This window comes from Monomorium pharaonis, chromosome 1 (assembly GCF_013373865.1).
Source record: "Monomorium pharaonis isolate MP-MQ-018 chromosome 1, ASM1337386v2, whole genome shotgun sequence".
Taxonomy (NCBI): domain Eukaryota; kingdom Metazoa; phylum Arthropoda; class Insecta; order Hymenoptera; family Formicidae; genus Monomorium; species Monomorium pharaonis.
Genome location: NC_050467.1, coordinates 31248963 through 31271183, shown reverse-complemented (window position 1 = coordinate 31271183; position 22221 = coordinate 31248963). Strand labels below are relative to the sequence as shown.

The 22221-nt window shown below is 36.2% G+C and overlaps 2 protein-coding genes and 1 long non-coding RNA gene across 3 annotated transcripts; 1 reads left to right on the top strand and 2 right to left on the bottom strand.

Annotated features, from left to right (window-relative positions):
- Positions 1-8108: 8108 nt before the first annotated feature.
- Positions 8109-10382, bottom strand: LOC105829076. The gene is made up of 3 exons (XR_001138458.3): positions 9240-10382; positions 8534-8772; positions 8109-8448 (listed from the first exon to the last, which is right to left on the bottom strand). It is a non-coding gene; the product is annotated as an uncharacterized LOC105829076 (long non-coding RNA).
- A 1806-nt stretch (positions 10383-12188) lies between these two features.
- On the top strand, positions 12189-13613 carry LOC118646947 (cilia- and flagella-associated protein 251-like). Its single transcript, XM_036290905.1, has 2 exons — positions 12189-12786; positions 13405-13613. The coding sequence occupies exons 1-2, from the start codon at positions 12189-12191 to the stop codon at positions 13611-13613; spliced, it is 807 nt and encodes a 268-aa protein (XP_036146798.1).
- A 6472-nt stretch (positions 13614-20085) lies between these two features.
- Positions 20086-21468, bottom strand: LOC118646942 (cilia- and flagella-associated protein 251-like). Its single transcript, XM_036290895.1, has 2 exons — positions 20913-21468; positions 20086-20294 (listed from the first exon to the last, which is right to left on the bottom strand). The coding sequence occupies exons 1-2, from the start codon at positions 21466-21468 to the stop codon at positions 20086-20088; spliced, it is 765 nt and encodes a 254-aa protein (XP_036146788.1).
- Between the last annotated feature and the right edge of the window lie 753 nt (positions 21469-22221).

The following is a 22221-nucleotide window of genomic DNA, read 5'->3' as shown; positions in this document are numbered from 1 at the left end:
CATCCATCACCAATTTCCTCTGTCCTTCCTCTATACTCCTACCTTTTACTCCTCTCTCTCTTATCTCCTTGGACATTTTCCCGCTCTTTCCTACCCGTGCTTCCTAACCTCCTAACCTATCCGTCTGATTTCCTCTATCTACTACTATAACGCCTTACCTCTCGATGCTTCCTCTAATTACCCTTTGCTCTCGCCTATCTCGCTATCCACCTGACACTAACTATCGCCTCTATCTTACCTCTATTCTCTAAAATACAATATAATTATTCTCACTCACACACCATGCGTCCGCTCGCATTCACACCACTTAACCAAGTCCTACGGAAGCTAAAGTATTTAAGTAGGAAATACGTAGACAGCGGTAGGAATGGTATAGGAAAAAGAGTGTTAGCTAGATTTAGATGCGGCAATATGGAAGAAGATAATAAATACTGGTTAAGCAAGGTAGATAGAGAATGCGTATTTTGTTGCAAAGGTAAAGATAATTTAAATCACTTTGTGGAAGAGTGTGAGATTACGAGGTCATGGTTTGTAACGTTAGGCAGAAATAGGAGAAAAAGAATAGATAAGCTACTATGTGATGATTTCGACGATGTAAAAAGGAAGGTGTTGTTAAAATTTTGGTTTGAGAAGAAAAAAGCGTTTAAAGCGTGTAAAGAAAAAATTAGATAATGTGGTAGGTAAGGAATTTTGTATAAATAAATTAAGGAAATAGTTTGTATGTAACCAGCTGTGATTAAACCGTGATATTAGGATAAGAGTATAAATTTTAATAAGTTAGGTGTTAGGTTTCAGAGCATAGACGGATGAAAGAGTGAATGTGATAGAATTATCATGTAAACCAAGTCCTCTTCTTGGCATGTAATTGCTGAAATAAATAAATATATATATATATACTATATCGCCAACCCTTGAAGTTAAAATACACAAGAAAAAGCAAATAATTAGTGAAAAGAGCATGAGACACATCTCACGCATCACAAAACTCCTATCCGGAGAAATAAGAGCCTCACATGTAAATGGAAGAGTGCAAGGAATTCAAATGAAAATCATAATGGACACAAGAGGTGAGTTCAATGTAATCACTAAAGGAGCAACAAATAAGATAGAAGCACTTACCGACACGTTCAGCAGAACAACGGAATCAAGGAAATACCTGCTTACCTGAAACGAGAAAAGTGGACAACAATCCAAGCTGTAAAGGTAGAAGCGGAAGTTTTTCGAACGAAGATATCAATGGAAGCCATGGAGCTAGACGGCGAAGAATCATGCCTGTTATTAGCGCGATACGCGAGAAAACAATTAGCGAGCAAAGTTCGCGAATTAGCAACGAACAAACCCACGTTAAAAAGATGGGGCAAGACAAAATCAAAAATAATAATGATGCAAATGCAAAAGCAGATATCAATGCTAAATGAAAAGATTAATACTCAAGAAACAATATCGAAGATCAATGTAACCGGAAACGATCGACAAAACGAGTCAATCGACCAATCAAGTTCAATATCTCAAGTGAAAACCAGAGTAACCGGAAACTAACCCGTGGAGGTCAACGTAATGACAAGAGTGCCGAAAAGCAGTTTACTCGACTCGACACACCCAAAAATCCAGAGGTTGTGATAAACAGCGTACTCGATGAAAAGAACCAACCGGAGAATGGAAGAAGGCGAAGTGATACCAGAAGCATCTCATCAGCTGAAACCCTGAAAAACATAAACGAAAAAGGAAAGGATATATCCGACGATGTGATAAGCCTAACAGCAAGCAGCTTCAAATATGCGAAAGAAACACAAAAGTGCAAAGAACAAGATAAAATTACACCCCGAGATGCAGATACGAAGATATCCAAGAATAATGCCAAGTCGGGAAAAGTTGACACAGAAATAACAAGAAATGTCGAAGATTCATGGAAACAAGTCATAAAATGCGATCCGAAGCAAGACGCGTATAAATGGTACATAACGAACAAGAAATATGACCAAAATAACTTACCAAATACCAAAAAGCACATAGAAACGCATAAAACTAACCTAAACGCACGAAGTAACTCCAAAGAACGTGATTCGTCGAGCCGACAACCGACAATCGAAACGATCGACCAATCAAGAACATCCAATGAGAATTCACTAGGATATATAAGACGACATCGAGTTTTCACTCTACAGTCAGAACAGTCTGAGTCTCTCGATCGTAAACACGGCAACAGACAACGCGTACAGTCCGCGCAAGCAAACGAGGCGATAAAACGAGGCAAGAAACGGATCATAGAGTTAGAAAGTGACAAAGAGAAGGCAATGGACAAGGCAATGGCAAGCGTGCTATATGAGAAACTGGCAGACAGGAAGAGACAAAGAATCGAGTTCCTAAAGAGTATTACAATCAAAAACAAAGCCTCTGAGGAAGGATTCGACGCGGATTACGTGCAGCAAATGCTCAATAACAACCGGAAGGAGCGGAATGATATCATGATTTCAATGCTGCAAAACAATTACCAGAGTCGAACTTGGCCATCGAGACGTCACAAATAACCGACGAACAGGGTAAGCCATTTGCTGAAGTTAAAACCATGGTATCGCTTAGGATGTGCGAGCCACATAAGAAAGAGAATCTCACGCCTGTTAGAATCGTGATAGATATTATAAACGGCAATATTAAAGTAACCTCGAGAGACAATGTGGACCTGAGTTGTTATCACAGCCGTCCACAAGTGCAAATACTGTTACCGAAACACAATTGGAAGCAGTCCAGTTGCACTAAACAATCTCGACCAAAGAGCAGCACGAAAACCAATGTCCACCAATCAGAGACCAGTTCGAAGATATCGAACCTGTGGGCGAACCTAAGAAACTAAAGCAGAGCAAGTAAAAAAGCATCGTGTGCTCTCGGCTTTTTTACCTATTTATGTATTATATTATATCAGTTTTGTTATTAACGACGATATATACTACACGTAAATTGTAATTTAAATAGACATAATATCAGAATTTTCAAATTTACATCAATAACACAGGCACACAAAAAAAAGTGGTTGGTCCGGCGGACTATAAACTAGTCAATCCTTATGTATTTCGACCAGCTGAATCCGAATCCAAGGTCAGAATTGCAAAGTTAGCTCGCATTTCCTAACCTCAAAAAAAATTTTTTTTAAATGTTGGTCCGGCGGACCAAACTAGTCTATCCTTATGTATTTTGGTGCCTAAAATACATAAGGATAGACTAGTTTGGTCCGCCGAACCAACATTAAAAAAAAATTTTTTTTGAGGTTAGGAAATGCGAGCTAACTTTGCAATTCTGACCTTGGATTCGGATTCAGCTGGTCGAAATACATAAGGATTGACTAGTCTATAGTCCGCCGGACCAACCACTTTTTTTTGTGTGCCTGTGTTATTGATGTAAATTTGAAAATTCTGATATTATGTCTATTTAAATTACAATTTACGTGTAGTATATATCGTCGTTAATAACAAAACTGATATAATATAATACATAAATAGGTAAAAAAGCCGAGAGCACACGATGCTTTTTTACTTGCTGGATCGCTTGCTCGCGCCTGTGTTGGCAATCTTGCTGACTGTCTTGCAGGATTTTAAATACTTGCTGGTTACTGTGTTGGCTGGTCTGCTGGATTTCCATGATAGAACGAGTGCTATTTTTCCTGCATAATTTTGTGCTTGCTTATAGGGAGGGCCAATCAGGATGCAGTCTTCGCTGATTATGTTTTATGGTGTGGAGCATTCAAAGTAGATCAAGTTGATGCAAGTTTAATCTCGTTAGCAGAGGCATTTGTGTCGCTAACTAAAGAGCACTCGTGGTATACACATAAGAAGTGAAGAAAGATTCCGCGTATTTTCTTTAGAAGGGTTATAACAAAAACTCATAAAAAGCAGACAACAATAAGGACCAGTTGTATTGTAAATATTTTTTTATGTAATATTTTATAACTATAACTTTATTAATAACTTATTCATAACGTATTATTAATAACTTATAATAAATAATTATTAACATTTTTATAATTATATATAAAATTATAATTTTTATAATTATTAATAAAAAATACAACATTTATAACCTTTTATAACCTTTTATTTATATATATTAGAAAAATAAGTATTGTTCATTTAATATGACAACGTGCGGAAACGAAAAGAAAAAATGGACAAGACAAGCTATACTATGCCTTATAGAGGCTTATAAAGAGGAACCTTGTTTATACGCCAAATTATCATAACAAACAACTTCGAAATAATGCAATAAAGAATGTGTGTACTGCTGTTTCAATGTTTCGACCTGGAACTACAGAAAACGATTGTACACAAAAATTTCATAGTTTGCGAACTCAATTTAACGTCGAAAATGCAAAAATAAAATCGTCGATGAAATCTTGAATTGGCACTAATGATGTAAATATAAACAAAGCATTATCCTCCTCCTCTGATTTATGCGTTTACAACTTTAATTTTTTTTTAATAGTTTTACTTTTTAATAGCTTTTTCTTTCAAAATTAATTCTTTTAATATATATATTCACAGGTATATGAACCAAATCTGTGGTACTTTAATAATCTAAAATATTTAGAAACTTATTTTAAACCTCGAAAAAGTCGAAATTCTATAGAAAGAAATTTTGTAGAAGAGTCATTAATTTTAAATCAGGTAATTTATAAATTTAATCAAATTAGTTTAATTGTTAATTCTTTAAAATTGAAAATTGGATAAAATAAATTATTTTTATAATTTAAATTAATAGAATTTTATTTTGTATTTTTTAATTATAATTATTTTATACGCAATTATGTGTTTTTATTGTATTGTAGAATGAAGAATTGTCAAGAACTGAACAACTATCTGAAATGAATGATTATAAAGAAGTTTCTTCTCTTTTGAATGAAGAATGGTTAGACGAAGAATATTTAATGGAGAATTCTACTGATAAATCCATAACTGAATCACATACAACTTCATTTCTTAAACCATCAGAATCAGTTACATCAGTCGATAATCAATTCTCATCAAACAGTCATACTGCTACATTTAAGACTCATGACAGAACGTCTATCTCTACAAATATTCCTCGTCCATCTCCTTCTATTAATCCAGCATCTTCTATCGCGTTTTCATCAGGAAGTAATAACATACGTCGTCCACCGCAAGTCAACACCACAAGAAAACGTAAATTAAGTACAAATACTGACAATGCTTATGCTGAAGCTATTGAAGCATTGGCAGATTCATTAAAACAACCCGTAATCGTAAAGTCAACTGATGCATCTGCAAATAAATCTTTATTATTCAAAAACAATAATGTATCAGATTCTGTGGATGCTTGTATGACGTTTATAGGATTATTATTAAAACAGTTTAAAAATGAAAAGTTTAAATTAGAAGTAATGAATACATTAATTCAAACGGTTATAAATGCTAGCACTGAAAATGTAGAGTAAGTAAGGCATCTAATTTTTTTTTAACAAAGTTTATAAAAACAAGACTATATTTTTAATTTTATAAGTAATAAATTATAAAAACTTAGTTTTCAAAATATATAAGGTAAGCTCCAATAATTATCTTACTATTTTATTCTTTGCAATTTATTAATACATCAAACTTATAAATATAAATTTTGTTCCACGTACTAAATTTAATATTATAAAGTTATAATTAGTTTAGCATTATACGTTCAAGTTAGTATTATATATGTACATTATAAGAGTATCGTACTATGGTATTGTTTGTTTTGTCTGGTCTGGTCTACTCGGAGCAAACCCAAGCAGACCAACGCACTCTAATAGGTTGGCGTCATCGAAATCAACCTATTAGGGCCGATTTCACCAAGTCCGGTTACCTTAACCGGCCGGTTATTTCATTGGAATTGACCAATCGTATTTGTCATTAAGCAAAATTAACAAATGCAATTGGTCAATTCTAATGAAATAACCGCCCGGTTAAGGTAACCGGAGTTGGTGAAATCGGCCCTTAAAGTGCGTTGGTTTGCTTGGGTTTGCTCCGAGTAGACCCAGAACAGACAAAACGAACAAGGCTAATGGTATGTAAGTAAATTACAGTTATTACATTAAGATTTCAGAACGAATTACTAATTGCAAATATCGAAGAGATGCATTCAGTTTTATTTGAGGAGATATTGTTTCTCATTATGTTATTTTTCTTTCCAATGTATGAATAAATAAGAAATAGTTATTTATACTGTTGTACCACATTATGCTGTATTCAACTATAGTCAGAAATATAATTAGTCTTATGTGACTATAGTCAGAAATAGAAGTAGTCTTATGTAACTATAGTCAGAAATATAACTTTCATAATTTCTGTGCAATTACAAAATAAATTTTTCTCACAACTTCTACAAAATTTTATATTTATGTTATAAAATATAATTTTATATCTATTCAAAATAATTTTATGTTTATAAACAAAATGTGTAATTTTACAATTCTTTAGTATATAAGAACATTCTTTATTAAATAAAAGCAAAAATTAAAATGTAGTTTTAAATTAGATTTATTTAAATATAATTAACAGTTTCCTCTGTTCACAGCAATATACTGCCATGGGACATTACCAGTTGTATTAAAGTATGTGGTAAACATGTCTCTTATTTCTGTAGCTGCATTACATGAACGATTTCCACCTTGTTGGCACACACTGTGTAACCCTGACTCATATGTTTCAAAATTTTCTGTTCTATATTGAAAAGGGATATAATATTGTATTCTTTTACTCAAAAGAAAATTATGAAGAAGGACACATGCATATGTTATAATCTCTACCCAGACAACATGCATGTCTAAAAGACATCTTTAAGACGTCTTAAAAGAGACGTCTTTGAGACTTTATTAAAAGACGTCTTTATGACGTCTTAAAATCGTCTTATTTTAGACGTCTCTCTTAAGACGTCTAAAATACGTCTTTTTAAGACATATTCTTTGAGACGCCATTTAGACGTCTTTACGACGTCTGAGAAAGACGTTTTTAAGACGTCGAATGACGCACATAACCAAATCTGCCGTGTGATGCGATCAAGTCGATCGACGTGCTTATCCCGTATCAATTTTTGAACTCTTGCACGTATCGCGTGTGTGTTGGGACGTTTTGTCCCGGTTTGCTGTGTAACGCAGCCGAGTGTGGATACGTTAATACAACACAACTTTTTAACTCTCGTACGTATCGCGTGTGTAGGCTGTTATTGGAAATAATTAACCTTTCTGACAACATTTCTGACAACAGTTTTTGACAATTAATAAACCGGACGATAATAGTGTTGCGCTTAAGTTGCTGTAAAATATGTGACTGAATCCAGTATCTCTGTAAAATTCTGTAATTTCCAATCACGAAAACATGAAATAAAATTCAAATATATAATATAAAATTTTTTATTTATAAAAAACTTATCTTAATAATAAAATAAAAATAATGAAATATAAATATAAAGTATTTTGTTTAAAATAATAAAAAATAAAAAATAATAAACCTAGCTTTTGGAATCCTTGGTGGAAAAATTTTCTACAAAATTCTAAAAAACTACAAAAATTTACAAAAGTGTGTTTCAAATTTAGCATTTTTCTGTAAAAACTACAAAAAAATGCCAGAATTGGAATACTTTTGTAAATTTTTGTAGTTTTTTAGAATTTTGTAGAAATTTTTTTGCCAGGGATGTCTAAAATAATTTTTATATAAGACGTCTCAAAAACGTCATAAATAAAAAAAATTAGACGTCTTTTAGACGTCTTAAAAACGTCTTAAATCGGGTCATAAGACGTCTTAAAGTCGTCTAAAAGACGTCTTTCTGATAGTTTTATAAGACGTCTTATAGAAATATAAGACGTCTTTTAGACGTCTTTAAGACGTCATAATGTTCTCTGGGTACTTTTTCTACAGAGAGTGCTATAGGATTTAAAAGAACTCTAAATTTATTAGCAAGAATACCAAATGCATTTTCAACATTTCTTCGCGCCCTGCTTAATCTATAATTAAATATTCGTTTGTTTTGGGTTAAGTTGCGTTTTGGATACGGTTTGGACAAGGTGGGAGAACAAGAAATTAAAAGAGAAAGAGAGGAAACTTGAAGAAATTTGGAGTGACATAGAAAACAAGGACGATGATAATATTGATTTATTAATAACATTGTACAAATTATCCCAAGTTGTCGATGATAAATGATTTAAAAGATATTTTTTTATTATATTTTTTTAACCAATTACAGGTATCAATATAATCATTGATATCATTATAGTTTAACACGTTGTTTTACCAATTAATAAAAAAAGGAATTTAAATAAAATTATTCGTATCTCTTTTACGTTACATTCCGTTTAAGCAACGAATGACACGTTTCAAATAAAAGCAAAAAATTCCTCGGATGATTGCTTGTTGTCCAGCGAGCGCAGGATCATCATGAGAGTCACGAATATGTATCTGTCGTATGAAACTGCCTCTGCAAGATCGATTAATGGTTTGTATAGAAATAAACTTTAAAAAAATTAATAAGATAATTGTAGAATAAAAACAAAAGACCATACCCGCTAGAATGCACCGAGGAAATAATTCTGAGAAGGTGACATGAATCCTACCACTGGTGACATAAAATTAATAAGTCATCTTATTTACAGCTGTAAATGTCTGGTCTTGCACACAAATATTCCTCCTATTCATCATCATCCTCAACTTTATTGTCTATTTCACCTTCGTCTATAATAAAACTACCAAATATTATATCCTTTTTCTTCTTTTTCCTCGGCCTGTCGTCATCTTCTTCCATCTGCAATCATACAGTACAGGTAAAAACATTACATCCCAGATAGCACAAAATATTTATAAAATATTTATAAAATATTTATAAGAAGAATAAATATTTATGATAAATATTTTGATGTCTGACATATTTTTATGTCAGAGTTTGTCAGATATAAAAAAAATTATGATACACATTTATGAAAATATTTAAAATAAATATTTATACCATTATTATCAAAGAATATAAAAAATATTTCAAGTTTATATACCATAAATATTTTTCAGTACATTTTAAAAATATATTCTATATATTGTTGATAATAATTTTTGTATCATTTCTAAATGGTTTATGAAAATAATTATATAATCTTTAAAAAATATGTTTTGAAAATAAATTTGTAAAATATTTATAAATATTTATGATAATATTTTGTGCTATCTGGGATATAACAAAAATTTATAAAATAATTTGTAAAAAATAAGGTTATTTACTACACTTGTCACAACACTTTATTTCTGTACACACTCTGTACTACTCTGTGCACACTCTTACGCTTCAACAGTGCTGAAACCCTCAAAAAATAAATTTATGGATCCTAGAGATTTTAAGCGTTGCCAACATTATCCTGTCTAGTTTTGTGGATTTTGGCCTCTTACCGGGGGTGCGTTCCGTTTCACGCATAATACGCATGATGCATCGTTCATCCTTGTTGTTTGTCAAACGTTAAACAAGGATGAACAATGCATTATGCGCATCATGCGTTGAAACGGAACGCAGCCCGGTATTCAGCAGCAGCGGCAGCAGCACCAGAAAAAAAAAAGAAAGATTAGACACAGTTATAGGGAAGCGGGAACCGTTCGTGAAATAAGTGATACATAACCTAAAAACTGGAATACGTGTCCTGTGCGACGGTAGCCCAGTGTTGCACATTTCAGAGTTTTGCCACATAGATGTGGCAGGAGAAGGGGTAGCGCACATCAGCGAAACGCTAGAGCGACGTTGCGAGTCGGTTTTGGCCGGTGAGCGCCCTCAGGACATTAACGACGTGGATATGAATTATAACCAGTATCCGAAGGATAACTCATATGCTCAATTCTTAGGTTGCGTTCCGTGCTATGTACACAAAGCGACAGCTGTATGAGAGTGAGCGAGAAGGTAATAAGAGCGAGCGAGACGACAATAAGAGAGCCTGAAGCGCGAACGAGACGGTAATAGGAACGAGCGAGATAAAAATACAAGACGAAAAGTGGGGGAAAGTCTCGAGCCTCGAGTCGCTCGAGCTTCGAGCCTTTTTCTCGTGCTGTTATTCTTATCTCGCTCGTTTCTATTACTGTTTCGCTCGCTCTTTAGACTCTGTGTCGTCTCGCTCGCTTTCATTACTTTCTCGCTCGTTCTCATGTAATTATCGGATTTTCGCGTTACTCTCCGCTCGCTCTTATAATCATATTTACAGACCGACGATTAGAAATTTGTACTATTAAATTATTTATTACACTTATTGTATATAAATTGTATATTATACATATATACTTATACAGTTATTTAATTTATGTATGTCATAATAAAATAACAACTTAATTCTAATGGATCTTGCGAATCTTCCTGCCCTAGGCGTGAGACACTGTCGTGTCTTTTAATTATGATGTATTTAAAAATATAATTGTGTACATATTTCTTTTTTAAAATAAAAATAGCATTATAAATAAAAAAATGTTAAAAAATAACTTAATAATTCTAGTGTTAAGCTAAAAAACGTACACATATGTATACGTACACTCATATACATATATGTGTAGTATATATATACTAGATTAATAATTACTATAGTTAATTACTGAAATTAGCGGAACAAATATGTTACCTGTAATTGTAATCAATTTTATAAAAATAATAATGCAATAAACAAAATACAGATAATTTTTTTACTTTATCAGAAAATATTTTGTTAAAAAACCTTTCTATTAAATAGTATATTTTTATAGGATAAAATAATGCAATATTTTAAACCCTAATTCATTCAACCAGAGTCATTTATGCCTTTTCCCTTTTTTGACGATCGTTACCTCCAAAAGAATATTTGTTATAAAAATATTAAAATAAATAATTTTCAAGTTTTTTTACATTGATTTTTAATCGAAGGTATAAAGAGATTATAAACACTTTTGTGAATTTTTTTGAAGCTATTAACATGATGAAAATCAAACTGGACGTGAAATACTCTAATTGGAGGGATTAGGAATAAACTTTTTTTTTAAAGCAAAAATAAAATTTTAATTGAAAAATTCTTTAAAAATTAGTAGTAATATTTTTCAATAAAAATTTTGTCCATTAATTTTATACATATATTGCGTATATTGTAAATAAGAAATTACTTTGTTTTTTAATCAATAACCATTAGAAAAATACTTTCTTATAATTAATATTTTACAACATATATTTTAATCAACATCTAATGAATCAAATTTTATAAATTTCAACAATTTTTGTTTAGTTTAATAAATTTTAATAATTATTTATATTACATATAGTTTTTGTGCAAAAATGCTATTACTACAATTATAAAACTATATATTTTTTACAAAATATATTTATATATTTTTTTATTTCAAAAAATAATGTTAATTTTATACTACGTTATTTTATTATTTTTTTCATCAGGAAAAAATACTTTTATTTTTTATGAGATGATTATCTCTCGTCATTGGCTACGTTCAGAAAACACAACAGTTGAGTAATTCGCTAATATAATTGATCTAAATTTAGAGATCTAACAGTAAGGACGAATAGAGATTGGAAGATGGCGTGGTTAAGAGTAGAGGTGGCACAGAGAGCTCCGGAGTGAATAGTGTTGTGAGGGTGTAATGTAAGAGAGAGGAGAGAAAGAAGTGGAAAATCGGGAAGAGAAGTTCGGGAAATAAACGGGTAATTGGAGGGAAGTGAAAGGAAGATGGAGGTGAGAAGATATTAGGATGGAGAAGTCGGGGAAAGCATCGGAGTAGCGAGAGAAGAAAGCGGGGAAGATGGAGGCAGGAACGAGAAGAAGAGGTCAGAGAGAGGGCGCTGGAGAGATGTGACGTAGAGGAGAGTTTCGATGGAGAGGAGAAGGGGAAGGACGGAGGGCAGATGGCGGTGCGCGCGGAGATGCGGTGGTGTGAGCGCGAAGAGAGAAGAGGAACGTCATCTGGTGGAAGGAAGGGAATGGCAATATGGGGACAGAGTTAAGTTGGCAAGAGTGCTAGGGCAGGATGGTAGCGTGTTTGGGAACGCGGATTTCCGCACACGTGGTCCATCGATGGCACATGTCGACAGTGTGATTTCGACACAGGAGGCGAAAGAACATTACAGTAAGAAGATAAAGAGAAAGTGCGTAGGGAGAGAAAGTGCTGGATTCAGAGGAGAGAAATTGTGGTGAGAAGAGAGAAGCGAGGGAGGAAGAGAGAATGGAAGAGCTAGGAAGAGAGTTGAAGAAATTGAGGTGGGAAATGACAAGGCGACTGAGGGAAGTCGGAGAGAGACTAAGAGGCTTGGAAGAGAGGTTAGAGGCGCTGGAAGGAGAAGGTCTGAGAAGGGAAGAAGAGATAGCAGGTGAGAGGGAGGAGCTGAGGAGTATGCGGGAAGCGAGAGGAAGAGGCAGTGGAAAAGAGGAAGCGCAAAGGGACAGCGACGAAGAAGGAGAGAGGGAGAAGAAGAGGATCGGACAGGACGACAGGAGAGAGGGTAGGAGAGGGAAAAAGGAACAGTTGGATGGAGAGAAGAGGGAGGAGAGGATGGGGGAAGGCGAGAACGAGAGGAGAAGAGAAAAGAGGGAAGAGGAGGGGAGGGGGCGGAAGGACAGAGACGAGGAGAGCTGGTGGCAGGAGTCGAGAAGAGAAGAAGAGAAGGAGTGGCGAGGGGGCGAGGAGAGAGACGAGGAGGAAGGAAGCAGCCAAGAGGGGAGGAAAGTGAAGGAGGGACAGGCAGGAGGAGCTGGCAGGGAGGAGAGGAAGAGCGCAGAGAGAGCGGAGGAGGAAGAGGGGGAGAGAAATGGGAACGGTGATGGTAAAAGGGGGAGGGGGATAGAGGCATGGAAAAGGGTGGAAAGGGAAATGGAAAGGAGGATGAGGGAGAGAGCAGAGAGAGAGGGGTGGGAAAGGGTGAGGGGGGCGGAAAGGGAGAGAAGAGTAAGGGAGGTGAGAAGAAGAAACATAATATGGAGGGGAGTGGAGGGGAAGGGGGCGATAGAAAGAAAGGCGATAATAGAGGGGATTATGAAGAGGGAAACGGGAAGGGAGGTGGAGTTAGGGATAGTGTCAGAAAGAGTGGGGGAAAGGGGGACGATAGTGGTGATAACGGAGGTGGTGAGAGAGGAGGATAGAGACTGGTTGCTAGAGAGGAGGGCGGAGATAAAGAGTCGCTGGGATGTAAGGTTGGATGAGGATCTGTCAATGGAGGAGAGGAAAATCAGGTGGAGGATGTTAGAAAGGGCAAAAGAGGAGAGAAATAAGGGAAAGAAGGTGTACGTAGGGAATAGAAGCATGTGGGTGGACGGGATAGAATGGGTATGGAATATAAGGAAAGAAAAGTGGGAAATAGGCGAGGGAGAAGGAAAGGAGGAAGGGAATTAAAGGGGAGAGGAGCTGGAGGAGATAATTTATGTCTTATGCTTTATGTTACTAGGAAGAGACGGAGGAGATAAGGAGAGAGACGTGGAAGGGGAGATGAGTGGTGAGAAAGAAGCAGGAGAAGCAGGAGGGAAGGAGAGAAGGAGAGAAAGCCTGAAGAAGATGGAGAAGGTAAAGCAGGGAGAGCAGAGGAAGTCAGGAGAAAAAGAGGAGGAGGAGAGGTCCCAGAAGGAAAAAGGAAGGAGAGGTTTGAAGAGAGGTTGAAGAAAATAATAGAGAAGAAATGAGAAGAGAGAAGGGATGAGTGGAGGAAAAGGGGAGGAAGGGGGTGGGGGTAGGGGGGTAAGGGGCGTGCGAGAGGAGTGGGAGGTAACAGAATGTAAGGGTCGCTTATGGCCAGGTCGGTTTCGGGAGCAGAGGGTTTAAGTATTTGTGAACGGTTCGGGAACGCTCCGTGTAAAAAAAAAGCGCCTTGTAACCCCATTTGGGAAACAATAAATTCTATTCTATTCTATTCAGTAAGGACCAATAATCAATGACCGCTCACTGATCACTTGTGTTTTTTGAACGTAACCAATGTATTTGTCCGTACGGCCCAGGGTGATTAACTCTCTATGTATGTTGACAGCACTGCGCGACTCGCGTTTGTTTTTACGTTGCTCCGTTGGGGGTCTTGTCGCTATTCTGACTTTGCCACGCGAACATTGTCCTTGTGTCTTTCCTCAAAATTTCCGGTACGAAACCTTATTTCTCAGTTTTCCTAATTCCTATTTCTACCTTTCTACCTTTCCTCTTCTTCATCCTTTTCCAGTTGTCTTTATTATATTACTGAATCTTTCCTATTTTTTTACCTTTATTCTATTTTCCGGCGCTTTCGCCAGTTTCCTTCTATTTCTCGACGTTTTCGCCAGTTTCCTTCTATTCGTCGGCGCTTTCGCCAGTTTCCTTCTATATATTCTCCGGCACTTTTGCCTTCTCTTTTTCTTTATTCTCCGTTTTCTTCTAGTTTTTATTTTTTCATACTATTTTTTCCTAATTTTCTCCTAATTATTCAAGATGGAAACGTGTGATGATTCGAAAAAGACATCTAAGCGAAAGTTTTCGGAAACTTGGCTTAGCGATGACCGTTACAAAGATTGGATTAGACCAGTATTAAATGATAATACTGTATTTTATTGTAATGTGTGCAATAAACATTTTTCATGTTCATCGCACGTTTCTAGGCATGTGGATTCTGCGTGCCATAGAAACAATGTCAAAGAAAATGAGATTATTACTGCTTCATGCAGTAATAATCTTATAAGACAAATTAAAAAAGTTAGAAAAACATTTAGACCACAATGGCTAGACATCGAAGAATTTAAATTATGATTACGCAAAACACCAAACGATGAACATTCATTTTTTTGCTTAATTTGTAACAAGTCAATGATTGGAGGTTTGTGTGACATTTACCGACACGTAGAATCCAATATGCATAAATACAAAGAAAGCGACATCAAAACAAATAAATCAAACAAAGATTTGAAAACGCAAATTACTGAGGAATCTCCTTTAACGTTTGATGAGCGAAAAAAATCAGCCGAAATACGATTTGCGGCATTAATTGCAGAAAAAAATATTTTTTATCAAACTGCAAAGGAGATTCTCAGTTTATTTCAAAACATAGGAAAAGATCCTGATGTTTTGAATAGCATGATGATGAATCGAACGAAATGCGCTAATATAATTACAAATGTTTTACACCCAGTTGAGACGGAAAAAATAGTAACTGATATTCAAAATACAAAATTTTCTGTTTACATTGATGAAACATCCGATATTACATTAAACAAATGGATGACATTTCAAGCTCGTTACGTAGATTCAGAAACTCTAGATATTCGGACCCCATTAGTAAAATTAATAGACCTTGATGCAAGAGACTGTAGTGCAGAAAGATTATATAAAGCATTTGAATCGGAAATGTATAAATTTCAGATTCCATTTCAAAATATTCTTGCCCTGTCATGCGACAGTGCATCTGTTATGACAGGAAAACATTTATCTTAAAAAAAAAATTAGAAATAAAATGTAAAAACTTATTAACTTTTCCATGTCCTTGCCATTTAGCCGCATTAGCTGCGCGCGCTGCATGTGCACAAATGCCACAGTTTTGTGAAGAATTTAAAAAAAAAATTGCAAATTATATCAACAGTAGTCCAAAGCGTTCAGCTATTTTCAACGAATTTTGTGAATGCTTTCAAGAGACAAAGCGCAAAATTTTGAAAGTATCTGAAACAAGATGGCTTACACATCATTCGTGCATTGAAAGACTACTTGAATTATGGGATTCTCTAAAGCATTTCTTAACTGAAATGGTTGTGAGCGAAAAAACAAAATATGGTGAATATTTATTGGAGTTAATGCAAAATGTCGACACAAAGGCATATTTTCTATTTTTGAAGTAGGTCTTAAATTTATTTAATTCATTTAATGCATTTTTTCAAGCTGTTGAAACTAATATTCATTTATTACAACCAAAATCTGTTACGTTTCTTGTACGAATATCACAACACTTTTTAAAACTAGAATTACTACATTCGCTCACAAATGTTTCATTTAATGAAAAAGATAATCAAAAATCTATTAATGACATAACGTTAGGATCAGAATGTGACGATTATCTCCGTGAATTAATAAAACAAGGACATGAAGATGTTATTGCTACTGTACGACAAAATTGTTTGTCATTTTATATAACTGCTGCCGAGGAAATTAGAAGAAGATTACCAATTTATAACGTATTTTTTTCTAAATTAAAAGTTTTACAATCACAAACCGCGTTACTTGATAATAATAGAGAAACATCTTTTAATGATGTATCTTTTATCGCGAAAACTTTGAGTGGTTTTGATGGAGACGGTTTAAGGGAAGAATGGCTCGCGTTACATTTAGATTTTACAAGTGAGGGAAAACAATTTCTTGCAACAATGTCTTTTGATGATATGTGGAAAAATATTTTAAAACGTGAACATAATAATAATTTTAAATATCCTAATTTAAGATCTTTGGTCAATGCGATTAGATCGCTTCCACATTTGAATGCAGATGCAGAAAGAACATTTTTGATTTTAACGGATTTAAAAACTGGGAAAAGAAATAAGCTTTCGTCGACTGTCATTAATGCTTCTTGCGTTTTCAAATCTGCATTGAAAACGAGGAAGGACACAGCCTTGAACATGAATATAAATGAAAAACATTTAGAATTAATGTCAACAGATAAATTGTATACATCCGCAGCAAAAAGAAAAAAAAGTTGTATTTTGCCTTTTTCTGTCTTTCTTTCCTAATTATTATTCATGTAATGTATGATATATAATTGAATATATGGGTATTCAAAGTTTTATGATATTTTACATACACACATACACACACAATCAGAGAGGGTTTGGAGTCTCTAAATACTGTGGAAGTGACGAACCACGGGGTCCTGATCTCTGTTGTGATATATACATGCGTACACACACATACACACACACACACACACAGTCAGAGAGGGTTTGGAGTCTCTAAATACTGTGGAAGTGACGAACCACGGGGTCCTGATCTCTGCTGTGCCATATACATGCACATTCACACATATATAAGTGTCTCTTCTTATTCAAAAAATACTTTTAAAAATGCAAGATGCATTAATGACAGTCGATAAAAGCTTATTTCTTTTCTCAGTTTTTAAATCTGTTAAAATCAAAAATGTTCTTTCTGCATCTGCATTCAAATGTGGAAGCGATCTAATCGCATTGACGAAAGATCTTAAATTAGGATATTTAAAATTATTATTATGTTCACGTTTTAAAATATTTTTCCACATATCATCAAAAGACATTGTTGCAAGAAATTGTTTTCCCTCACTTGTAAAATCTAAATGTAACGCGAGCCATTCTTGCCTTAAACCGTCTCCATCAAAACCACTCAAAGTTTTCGCGATAAAAGATACATCATTAAAAGATGTTTCTCTATTATTATCAAGTAACGCTGTTTGTGATTGTAAAACTTTTAATTTAGAAAAAAATACGTTATGAATTGGTAATCTTCTTCTAATTTCCTCGGCAGCAGTTATATAAAATGACAAACAATTTTGTCGTACAGTAGCAATAACATCTTCATGTCCTTGTTTTATTAATTCACGGAGATAATCGTCACATTCTGATCCTAACGTTATGTCATTAATAGATTTTTGATTATCTTTTTCATTAAATGAAACATTTGTGAGCGAATGTAGTAATTCTAGTTTTAAAAAGTGTTGTGATATTCGTACAAGAAACGTAACAGATTTTGGTTGTAATAAATGAATATTACCCAGCAAACACAAAGTTACATGTAACGTGCCTGTTAGTTATAATTTCCCACTCAACAATGTAATTGTAATATAACACGTGTGTTATATTACAATTACATTGTTGAGTGGGAAATTATAACTAACAGGCACGTTACATGTAACTTTGTGTTTGCTGGGTAGTTTCAACAGCTTGAAAAAATGCATTAAATGAATTAAATCAATTTAAGACCTACTTCAAAAATAGAAAATATGCCTTTGTGTCGACATTTTGCATTAACTCCAATAAATATTCACCATATTTTGTTTTTTCGCTCACAACCATTTCAGTTAAGAAATGCTTTAGAGAATCCCATAATTCAAGTAGTCTTTCAATGCACGAATGATGTGTAAGCCATCTTGTTTCAGATACTTTCAAAATTTTGCGCTTTGTCTCTTGAAAGCATTCACAAAATTCGTTGAAAATAGCTGAACGCTTTGGACTACTGTTGATATAATTTGCAATTTTTTTTTTAAATTCTTCACAAAACTGTGGCATTTGTGCACATGCAGCGCGCGCAGCTAATGCGGCTAAATGGCAAGGACATGGAAAAGTTAATAAGTTTTTACATTTTATTTCTAATTTTTTTTTTAAGATAAATGTTTTCCTGTCATAACAGATGCACTGTCGCATGACAGGGCAAGAATATTTTGAAATGGAATCTGAAATTTATACATTTCCGATTCAAATGCTTTATATAATCTTTCTGCACTACAGTCTCTTGCATCAAGGTCTATTAATTTTACTAATGGGGTCCGAATATCTAGAGTTTCTGAATCTACGTAACGAGCTTGAAATGTCATCCATTTGTTTAATGTAATATCGGATGTTTCATCAATGTAAACAGAAAATTTTGTATTTTGAATATCAGTTACTATTTTTTCCGTCTCAACTGGGTGTAAAACATTTGTAATTATATTAGCGCATTTCGTTCGATTCATCATCATGCTATTCAAAACATCAGGATCTTTTCCTATGTTTTGAAATAAACTGAGAATCTCCTTTGCAGTTTGATAAAAAATATTTTTTTCTGCAATTAATGCCGCAAATCGTATTTCGGCTGATTTTTTTCGCTCATCAAACGTTAAAGGAGATTCCTCAGTAATTTGCGTTTTCAAATCTTTGTTTGATTTATTTGTTTTGATGTCGCTTTCTTTGTATTTATGCATATTGGATTCTACGTGTCGGTAAATGTCACACAAACCTCCAATCATTGACTTGTTACAAATTAAGCAAAAAAATGAATGTTCATCGTTTGGTGTTTTGCGTAATCATAATTTAAATTCTTCGATGTCTAGCCATTGTGGTCTAAATGTTTTTCTAACTTTTTTAATTTGTCTTATAAGATTATTACTGCATGAAGCAGTAATAATCTCATTTTCTTTGACATTGTTTCTATGGCACGCAGAATCCACATGCCTAGAAACGTGCGATGAACATGAAAAATGTTTATTGCACACATTACAATAAAATACAGTATTATCATTTAATACTGGTCTAATCCAATCTTTGTAACGGTCATCGCTAAGCCAAGTTTCCGAAAACTTTCGCTTAGATGTCTTTTTCGAATCATCACACGTTTCCATCTTGAATAATTAGGAGAAAATTAGGAAAAAATAGTATGAAAAAATAAAAACTAGAAGAAAACGGAGAATAAAGAAAAAGAGAAGGCAAAAGTGCCGGAGAATATATAGAAGGAAACTGGCGAAAGCGCCGACGAATAGAAGGAAACTGGCGAAAACGTCGAGAAATAGAAGGAAACTGGCGAAAGCGCCGGAAAATAGAATAAAGGTAAAAAAATAGGAAAGATTCAGTAATATAATAAAGACAACTGGAAAAGGATGAAGAAGAGGAAAGGTAGAAAGGTAGAAATAGGAATTAGGAAAACTGAGAAATAAGGTTTCGTACCGGAAATTTTGAGGAAAGACACAAGGACAATGTTCGCGTGGCAAAGTCAGAATAGCGACAAGACCCCCAACGGAGCAACGTAAAAACAAACGCGAGTCGCGCAGTGCTGTCAACATACATAGAGAGTTAATCACCCTGGGCCGTACGGACAAATACATTGGTTACGTTCAAAAAACACAAGTGATCAGTGAGCGGTCATTGATTATTGGTCCTTACTGAATAGAATAGAATAGAATTTATTGTTTCCCAAATGGGGTTACAAGGCGCTTTTTTTTTACACGGAGCGTTCCCGAACCGTTCACAAATACTTAAACCCTCTGCTCCCGAAACCGACCTGGCCATAAGCGACCCTTACATTCTGTTACCTCCCACTCCTCTCGCACGCCCCTTACCCCCCTACCCCCACCCCCTTCCTCCCCTTTTCCTCCACTCATCCCTTCTCTCTTCTCATTTCTTCTCTATTATTTTCTTCAACCTCTCTTCAAACCTCTCCTTCCTTTTTCCTTCTGGGACCTCTCCTCCTCCTCTTTTTCTCCTGACTTCCTCTGCTCTCCCTGCTTTACCTTCTCCATCTTCTTCAGGCTTTCTCTCCTTCTCTCCTTCCCTCCTGCTTCTCCTGCTTCTTTCTCACCACTCATCTCCCCTTCCACGTCTCTCTCCTTATCTCCTCCGTCTCTTCCTAGTAACATAAAGCATAAGACATAAATTATCTCCTCCAGCTCCTCTCCCCTTTAATTCCCTTCCTCCTTTCCTTCTCCCTCGCCTATTTCCCACTTTTCTTTCCTTATATTCCATACCCATTCTATCCCGTCCACCCACATGCTTCTATTCCCTACGTACACCTTCTTTCCCTTATTTCTCTCCTCTTTTGCCCTTTCTAACATCCTCCACCTGATTTTCCTCTCCTCCATTGACAGATCCTCATCCAACCTTACATCCCAGCGACTCTTTATCTCCGCCCTCCTCTCTAGCAACCAGTCTCTATCCTCCTCTCTCACCACCTCCGTTATCACCACTATCGTCCCCCTTTCCCCCACTCTTTCTGACACTATCCCTAACTCCACCTCCCTTCCCGTTTCCCTCTTCATAATCCCCTCTATTATCGCCTTTCTTTCTATCGCCCCCTTCCCCTCCACTCCCCTCCATATTATGTTTCTTCTTCTCACCTCCCTTACTCTTCTCTCCCTTTCCGCCCCCCTCACCCTTTCCCACCCCTCTCTCTCTGCTCTCTCCCTCATCCTCCTTTCCATTTCCCTTTCCACCCTTTTCCATGCCTCTATCCCCCTCCCCCTTTTACCATCACCGTTCCCATTTCTCTCCCCCTCTTCCTCCTCCGCTCTCTCTGCGCTCTTCCTCTCCTCCCTGCCAGCTCCTCCTGCCTGTCCCTCCTTCACTTTCCTCCCCTCTTGGCTGCTTCCTTCCTCCTCGTCTCTCTCCTCGCCCCCTCGCCACTCCTTCTCTTCTTCTCTTCTCGACTCCTGCCACCAGCTCTCCTCGTCTCTGTCCTTCCGCCCCCTCCCCTCCTCTTCCCTCTTTTCTCTTCTCCTCTCGTTCTCGCCTTCCCCCATCCTCTCCTCCCTCTTCTCTCCATCCAACTGTTCCTTTTTCCCTCTCCTACCCTCTCTCCTGTCGTCCTGTCCGATCCTCTTCTTCTCCCTCTCTCCTTCTTCGTCGCTGTCCCTTTGCGCTTCCTCTTTTCCACTGCCTCTTCCTCTCGCTTCCCGCATACTCCTCAGCTCCTCCCTCTCACCTGCTACCTCTTCTTCCCTTCTCAGACCTTCTCCTTCCAGCGCCTCTAACCTCTCTTCCAAGCCTCTTAGTCTCTCTCCGACTTCCCTCAGTCGCCTTGTCATTTCCCACCTCAATTTTTTCAACTCTCTTCCTAGCTCTTCCATTCTCTCTTCCTCCCTCGCTTCTCTCTTCTCACCACAATTTCTCTCCTCTGAATTCAGCACTTTCTCTCCCTACGCACTTTCTCTTTATCTTCTTACTGTAATGTTCTTTCGCCTCCTGTGTCGAAATCACACTGTCGACATGTGCCATCGATGGACCACGTGTGCGGAAATCCGCGTTCCCAAACATGCTACCATCCTGCCCTAGCACTCTTGCCAACTTAACTCTGTCCCCATATTGCCATTCCCTTCCTTCCACCAGATGACGTTCCTCTTCTCTCTTCGCGCTCACACCACCGCATCTCCGCGCGCACCGCCATCTGCCCTCCGTCCTTCCCCTTCTCCTCTCCATCGAAACTCTCCTCTACGTCACATCTCTCCAGCGCCCTCTCTCTGACCTCTTCTTCTCGTTCCTGCCTCCATCTTCCCCGCTTTCTTCTCTCGCTACTCCGATGCTTTCCCCGACTTCTCCATCCTAATATCTTCTCACCTCCATCTTCCTTTCACTTCCCTCCAATTACCCGTTTATTTCCCGAACTTCTCTTCCCGATTTTCCACTTCTTTCTCTCCTCTCTCTTACATTACACCCTCACAACACTATTCACTCCGGAGCTCTCTGTGCCACCTCTACTCTTAACCACGCCATCTTCCAATCTCTATTCGTCCTTACTGTTAGATCTCTAAATTTAGATCAATTATATTAACGAATTACTC